The 7,530-nt window shown below is 43.0% G+C and overlaps 1 protein-coding gene and 1 pseudogene across 1 annotated transcript; one reads left to right on the plus strand and one right to left on the minus strand.

Annotated features, from left to right (window-relative positions):
• Nucleotides 1–216: 216 nt before the first annotated feature.
• On the minus strand, nucleotides 217–2,085 carry LOC141789069 (T-cell acute lymphocytic leukemia protein 1 homolog). Its single transcript, XM_074668357.1, has 3 exons — nucleotides 1,655–2,085; nucleotides 1,302–1,366; nucleotides 217–773 (listed from the first exon to the last, which is right to left on the minus strand). Exons 1-3 carry the CDS (start codon nucleotides 1,681–1,683, stop codon nucleotides 370–372), a joined length of 498 nt encoding a protein of 165 aa, XP_074524458.1. The 5' UTR covers nucleotides 1,684–2,085; the 3' UTR covers nucleotides 217–369.
• Nucleotides 2,086–4,310: 2,225 nt separating this feature from the next.
• LOC141789217 (tripartite motif-containing protein 16-like) lies at nucleotides 4,311–7,530 on the plus strand (annotated as a pseudogene).

Here is a 7,530-nt window from a genome sequence, read left to right on the forward strand (position 1 = left end):
CACACACACACACACACACACACACACACACACACACACACACACACACACACGTCTCTCTCTGACACGCGGCGTCGTCTTCCTCTATGAGGGAAATAAAACACAGCTCGCTCTTTCTTCTCTCAGGATAAAAAAACACAAAGATCGTTTTTCACACACACACACACACGCACACACACACACACACACACACACATACACACACACACACATACACACACACACACACACACCTCAGTCTACAGTTGAAGAAACAACCAAACGTGTGTTAGACTCTGATAAATGTGAATATCACATGACCTTTGACCTCGGTCCAAAACATCAACATGTGTTCTTAAAGGACCAAACCGCCGTTTTTTCGTTTGTTGGTTACATGAAGCGCTGACAGTCCATCAGTCCTGGTCCTGGTGGTCTCTGCTGGACCCAGGCTCTCAGGTGGAGGTGCTGCAGAGATCCCCCACAGTCCGAGTCCCCGTCGGCTGAGCTCTCGCAGCTGGAGCTGGGTGACAGCGCCCCCTGCAGCCCGTCCTCCTGCTCCACGCTCCCTGCCCGGCTCCTGGATGACCTGCCCAGCTCCTGCTCCACCAGCACGCCGTCCAGGAAGTTGATGTACCTGAGGGCCAGGCGCAGGATCTCATTCTTGCTGAGCTTCCTGTCGGGGGGGTGCGTGGGGATGAGGCGCCGCAGCTCGGCGAAGGCTCCGTTCACGTTCTGCTGCCGCCAGCGCTCGCGGCTGTTCGTGGATTTACGACGGACGAGCCGGGGACCAGAACCTGGAGAGAGAGGAGGGGGTCAGCTCAAGTGTGTGACACCTGTGTGTCGTTCCAAAACACCCGAAGAAGAAACACAGAAACAGGAAGTGATGTAACGGTCCTAACCTCTCTAACCAAACTTTAAAAAAAATATAAAAAAATAAAATCCTTCAGTGTTTTCATGAACAGTTTGCTCAGAAGAAGGAAACTCCTCCACATGTTTTATCACAGCGCCCCCTGCTGCCCTGGAGGCTGGTCTACACCTCTACTTTAAACCATAAAAAAAAAACAACCTAAAAACAGGTTTCAAACCGACCCTGAACAAAGACCCGGCCCCGAATTCAAGTCTAGAGACACAAATGTGAAACTCAGCCAACTTCCTGTTTGAATCTCCAGCACAGAAACTTTTTTATTTCTAATTCTTTTTCATTTTTATCTTAGAAAACCAAAAGAAAACGTTTGATTTTTTTTTTTTTTTTGGTTTTTAAACTGAGTCAATGATTTGTGTCGTGCTCCAGATGTTTGGGTTCAGACTGAAACTCCTCTTACCTTCACCGAGCTTCATCTCACACGGAGAAGATCTTTGTTCCATCAGCAGGCATGGATCTGGATCACTGCACACACACACACACACACACACACACACACACACACACACACACACACACACACACACACACACAGGCAGAAAAACACACATTTTAATTCAAACAGCTGAACCGGAAACAGAAGACATATTTTCTTCTTCTCATATTTCAGATGAATGAGTCAAACCCGAGCAGCAGCAGCTCTTTAACAGCTGTCTCTGACCTTTAAGGGTTAAAGAAAGAGTCCCTGAGGAGGTCACAGGGTCTAAACCTGGTCTACCTGTCCCTGTCCTGCTCTGGGATCCGGTCTCTCACCTGGTGAAGGTCTCCATGAGGTGCAGCATGTCTCCTCAGGTCCGGTGGTGTGTTCAGGGTCCGTCCCTGTCCCGTCCTTTATACCGGTCCCCCCCTCCCCTCTGCGTGTCGTGACGCCTCGTTTCCATGGAGACAGCGTGCACAAAGACAGTCCCATGAGAGGAGACAGACCGGGGCTCCCAGGAAGCAGCACCCCAGGGACCCGCAGGCTCCAGGGGCCGCCTCCCCCCGCCCCGCCCCCCGCGGCAGGAGTCGTGTTTTCCGGCGTCACGACCCGGAGCTCCGCGGTCTCCGTGAAAACAGATCCTGTTCGAGATTGACGATCGTTAAAGTGAGGTTTGACTCCTCAGGAGCTTCACGGATGATCTGGAGTCTCTCCTCAAGCTCCCAACATGAAACTAAGACAGTAAACATCAGGGTGAAGAGTTACAGCCTCTGAATGTTCAATAACTAAACAGCCTTAGATTATTTCACTATAAAAAATCAAGTAATCTGAAACCCTCCTTTTCTCTGCAGTAAAAAAAATCCTCATGATGAAGAAACACCTTAACCTCAGTCTGATCCTGATTTCTCTTATGGAGAGTTTTCCTCATCTTTATCTGTCTGTATCTGTGCCAATAGTTCAACCTTATCTTTTTAAAATCCTTGTCTTGTTTGTTTGATTTGAAAAAGATTTCAATCTTTCAATCCTTCAATCTAGTTTATAGTTTTTGTGTCCAGTTTCCGGTTTAATTTGTAGTTTTTCACAGTGTGTTTACTGTTTGATTTTGTAGTTTGTTTGTGTTCTGTGTGTTTAAAGCTCTGTTATGTAGTTTTTGCTCCCTGTGTGGTCCAAGATTTATTAATCTATTTATTTTTTATTTTATGGAAGATCGTGTTCCCAGTTTTTTTTTTTTTTTAAGTAATTTCTCACTTTGTATTTCCTGTTTTTTTTGTTTGGTTGTTTGTTTGTTTGTTTGTTTGTTTTTTTCAATTTAAATCATGTTCCCTGTGTGTTTCTAGATGTATTTATTTATTCATTTTATTTTTAATGGTAGATCTTGTTCCCTGTTTATTATTTTTTTTAAGTAATTTCTCACTTTGTATTTCCTGTTTTTTTTTGTTTGTTTGTTTGTTTGTTTGTTTTTTTTCAATTTAAATCATGTTTCCTGTGTGTTTCTAGATGTATTTATTTATTCATTCTATTTTTAATGGTAGATCTTGTTCCCTGTTTTTTTGTTTTGTTTTTTTTTTTAAAAGAAATTTCTCACTTTGTGTTTCCTTTTTTTTATTCATTTATCTATTTATTTGTTTATTTATTTTATTTTATTTTATTTATTTATTTCAATCATGTTTCCTGTTTGTTTCCAGATTTATTTTGTAGTTCTTGCTTCATTTCTGTTTTGTTTTTGTATATTTTGTTTCCAGTTCTAGTGTACATTTTTTGTAGTTCATGTTTCCTGTTTCTTGTTTTTTTTTTTTTTTTTTAACTCTTGCTCCCTTTGTGTGTGTTTCCTGTTTTATTTTGTAGATCTTGTTCCCTGTTAAATATTTTATTTTGTCGTTATTTCTCTCTTTGTGTTTCCTGTTGTATTCATTTTTAATTCTTGTCTCTGTGTGTTTCCTGTTTAATGTTGGAGTTCCTCTGTTACCTGTCAAATCCGAATTTATTTAATTAATTTTTTAACTCTGTTTCCTGTTAATTATTGGAGTTTTTGTTTCCTCTTTTATTTTGTAGTTATTTCTCCCTTTGAGTTTCTTGTTTTATTTTGTAATTTTTGTTTCCAGTTTCACTGTGTATTTATTGTAGTTCTTGTTTCCTGTTTCTTGTTTTGTTTTGTTTTTTTGTTTTTGTTTTTTAACTCTTGCTCCCCTTGCATGTATTTCCTGTTTTATTTTGAAGAAATACCTCTGTGTGTTTTCTGTTTTATTTTGTAGTTTTTGTTTCCAGTTTCCTTTTTTATTTTTTAGTTCTTGCCCCTCTTGTTTATTGTTTTATTTTGAAGTAATTTCTCTGAGTGTTTCCTGTTAAAATTTGTAGTTTTTGTCTCTAGTTTACTGCTTAATTCTTGAAAATTCTTCTCTTCCCGTTTTATTTTGTAGTTTTTTTTTCATGTATTTCCTGATTTTTTTTCTTCTTTTGGTGGGGTTTTTCTGTGTGCATCTTATTGTATTTTGTAAGTTTTGCTCTGTGTGTTTCCTGTTTGATTTTGTAGTTTTTTCCTGTGTGTTTACAGCTCTGTTATGTAGTTCTTGTTTGAGTTTTTTTTATCTGTTTTATTTTTTCTCTGTTGACTGTTATAATTTGGTAGTTATTTCGCCCTTTGTGTTTCCTGTTACCTTTATTTTGTAATTCCTGCTCCCTGAGTGTGTTTCTAGTTTTATTTTGTAGTCCTTGTTCCATGTGTTTCCTGTAGCCCTTTAGCAGCCGTACTCCAGTCTGGGAATCTTCCAGTAAAGTAAAGTCGTCTTGTTGGTGGCCCAGCTCATTGTGCTTCTGTTAGTTTCCTCTGTGTGTCTGACTCTGCTTCCTGAAAGTCAAACTTTGAGCCTCACACAGATTTCATTTCCTGTTTGGCTCCTCCCCTCACACCACATTCAGCTCAGACATGTTGGCCCCGCCCCCTTTTGCAGATCTAGCACTACATGGATGGTTGTGACCAGTGTGTGGTGACCTGTCAGAGCTGGTAGTTCATACCCTGTCGATCAGTGAGTCAGCACAGAGGCTGTGAGCTCCCAGTTTATCAGGAACAGAAACTTAGAGACAGTCAGCGTCTGTTCAGAGGACAAATGGCGCAGCAAGTGATTCAGCTGGGGAAAGACAAACGGAGCTGCTCCATCTGTCAGGATCTGCTGAAGGATCCAGTGACTATTCCCTGTGGGCACAGCTACTGCATGAGCTGCATCAACGCCTGCTGGGATGAGGACACAGAGGAAACACACAGCTGCCCTCAGTGCAGGCAGACGTTCCCACAGAGGCCTGTCCTGGTGAAAAACACCGTGTTAGCAGAGCTGGTGGAGGAAGTGAAGCTGCTGGAAGCTCAGGCTGCTTCAGCTGATCCTCCTGAGGCTGGACCTGAAGACGTGGCCTGTGATTTCTGCTGTGGACAGAAGCTGAAAGCCCTCAAGTCCTGTCTGGTGTGTATGGCCTCTTTCTGTGATCAACACCTCCAGCCTCACTACGCTGTAGCCGGCTTAAAGAAACACCAGCTGGTTGAAGCCACGTCCAAGCTCCAGGACAACATCTGCTCTCGCCACCACGAGGTGATGAAGATGTACTGCCGCACCGACCAGCAGTGCATCTGTTACCTCTGCTCCGTGGACGAGCACAAAGGCCACGACACGCTCTCTGCCGCAGCAGAGAGAGCTGAGAGGCAGACGCAGCTCGGGCTGAGTCGGCAGAAAATCCAGCAGAGAGTCCAGGACGCAGAGAGAGACGTCCAGCTGCTCCAGCAGAGGGTGGAGGCCTTCAACCTGTCTGCTGATGAAGCTGTGAGGGACAGTGAGAGGAGCCTCACTCAGCTGATCCGTCTCATGGAGAAAACACGCTCTGAAGTCACGCAGCAGATCAGAGACCAGCAGAAAAGTCAAGTGAGCCGAGCCACAGAGCTGGAGGAGAAGCTGCAGCAGGAGATCTCTGATCTGAGGAGGAGAGACACGGAGCTGGAGGAGCTGTCCCGCTCAGAGGATCACCTCCATTTCCTCAGGAACTACCCCTCACTGTCAGGTCTGAGTCCACCTGGAGACCGGCCCAGCATGGACCTCTGTCCTCTGAGCTCCTTTAAGGCTGTGACAGCAGCTGTGTCAGAGCTGAAGGACAAACTGCAGGCTGCTCTGAGGGAGGACTGGCTCAGCAGCTCCTCAGCTCCCACTCAGGTGGAGGTTTCAGCTCCCACTCAGGTGGAGGTTTCAGCTCCCACTCAGGTGGAGGTTTCAGCTCCCACTCAGGTGGAGGTTTCAGCTCCCACTCAGGTGGAGGTTTCAGCTCCCACTCGGGTGGAGGTTTCAGCTCCCACTCAGGTGGAGGTTTCAGCTCCTCCAGAGCCCAAAACCAGAGCTCAGTTTCTGAGGTACTCACGGCAGATCACTCTGGATCCACATACAGCTTTCAGATATTTGTTACTGAGTGACGGGGCAGAAAGGTGACAACAACGTATCCAGAGCAGGTTTATGCAGATCATCCAGAGAGGTTTGTTGACAGGTGTCAGGTCCTGAGTAAAGAGGGTCTGACTGGACGATGTTACTGGGAGGTGAAGTGGAGTGGGTGTGTTTATGTAGCAGTTGCATACAAAGATATCAGGAGGAGAGGGAGCACAGAGGAATGTGGATTTGGTTTCAATAACAAATCTTGGTCATTAATCTGTCAAATTAGTGGACACACATTCAGACATAATAACACTCAGACTTCTATCCCAGGCCCTCCGTCCACTGTAATAGGAGTTTACCTGGATCATGAAGCCGGGACTCTGTCCTTCTACAGAGTCTCTGACACCATGACCCTCCTCCACAGAGTCCAGACCAGGTTCACTCAGCCTCTCTATCCTGGACTTGGGGTTTATAGATTCTTTTTAGGAGACTCTGCTGAGTTTGTTGATGTGCAGCAGTCTGGAGGACGCTGAGTGTTTCCTCTGTGATGATCTGCAGCTCATGTTGAGCTGTTTGGGGTTTTCATCCTGTAAATAGTTTCCTCTACAAATCAAATCAAACAGTGACTTCATCTGAGTTTCATTGGGGCTCCATCTGTCCTCTTCCTGCTCCGATGTCAGATAAAGACTCTGATGAAGAAATCAGATTTAGAAAGTCCTTTCCATCCCAATGACACAGATACAACACCTGAACAGGAAGTGGAATGAGTCGCTGAATATTTCCATCAAACTGTTTTTAATTCAACATGTTTGGATGATGAAGATGATGATGATGATGATGATGATGATGATGATGATGATGATGATGATGATGATGATGATGATGATGAGTCTTGTTGTAAAGTGTCTTTAATTTCTTGAAAAGTGCTATATAAATCAAATTTATTGTTATGTTTTTAAACCTTTATTACCAACTTCTTTTTAATTGATGTTTTTATCTTTATCTCTGGTCCTCGTGGTCTCAGTGTGGGTTATAGGGTTCTTGTTCTGCCTGGGTTCTCCCTCCTGCTGTTGTGTTTTTATGTGTTCACTGTTTATTTTAAGGGTGAACCCTTGATTTGTTTCCTGGCCTTTTTTTTTTAAATCTATTGTTTTGCTTTTACTTTGTTTTTGAAAACTGATGTCAGGGGAATTAATCATCTAATTTTTGTATGAATATAACAAAAATAGTTAATTACATTAATATATAAGTACATACACAGACTTAGGTACATACATATGTTAACTTTTTTTTTAAACCCAAGGAGCAAAAAACTACAGGAAAAAATGAATTGAATTTTTTTTTTTTTTTTGTAATTAAATTCATCTTAAAAGTTAGGCAAGTTTCTGTGAGTGAATATTCTTCTAGTCTGGTGATCAGAGCTGAATCCCTGATAAAGACCTGTGGGTTAAACATTGATGAAGTCAGGATTAGAGTGTGAACAGAGGTGGTTTACATTTAAAAGGTTGTAAATCTAGCTCATGTAACTTTAGCTCGTCATCGTCAGCTTTAATCAGTTTCCTCCACAGTCACAGGGCGGGGCATCAAGAGTATAAACCAAGCCTGAATCATTTCCATCGTCACACCAGCCTGAGGGAGCCAAGTTCATGCAAAACCAGTTCTGTATACTTGTTGTAATGTGTGCACATGAAAAATAAATCTAAATACTAAATCTAAGCTCTACAAAGTGTTCTTCTAGATACCTGGACAGAAACTTTAGGTACCTCCAGCAAACAGCGTATTTATTTAATCTCTGCATCATAACACCGTCT

This window comes from Halichoeres trimaculatus, unplaced genomic scaffold, assembly GCF_033239565.1.
Source record: "Halichoeres trimaculatus isolate MK-OKI-2021-1 unplaced genomic scaffold, fHalTri1.1 fHalTri1_scaffold_4, whole genome shotgun sequence".
Classification (NCBI taxonomy): Eukaryota; Metazoa; Chordata; class Actinopteri; order Labriformes; family Labridae; genus Halichoeres; species Halichoeres trimaculatus.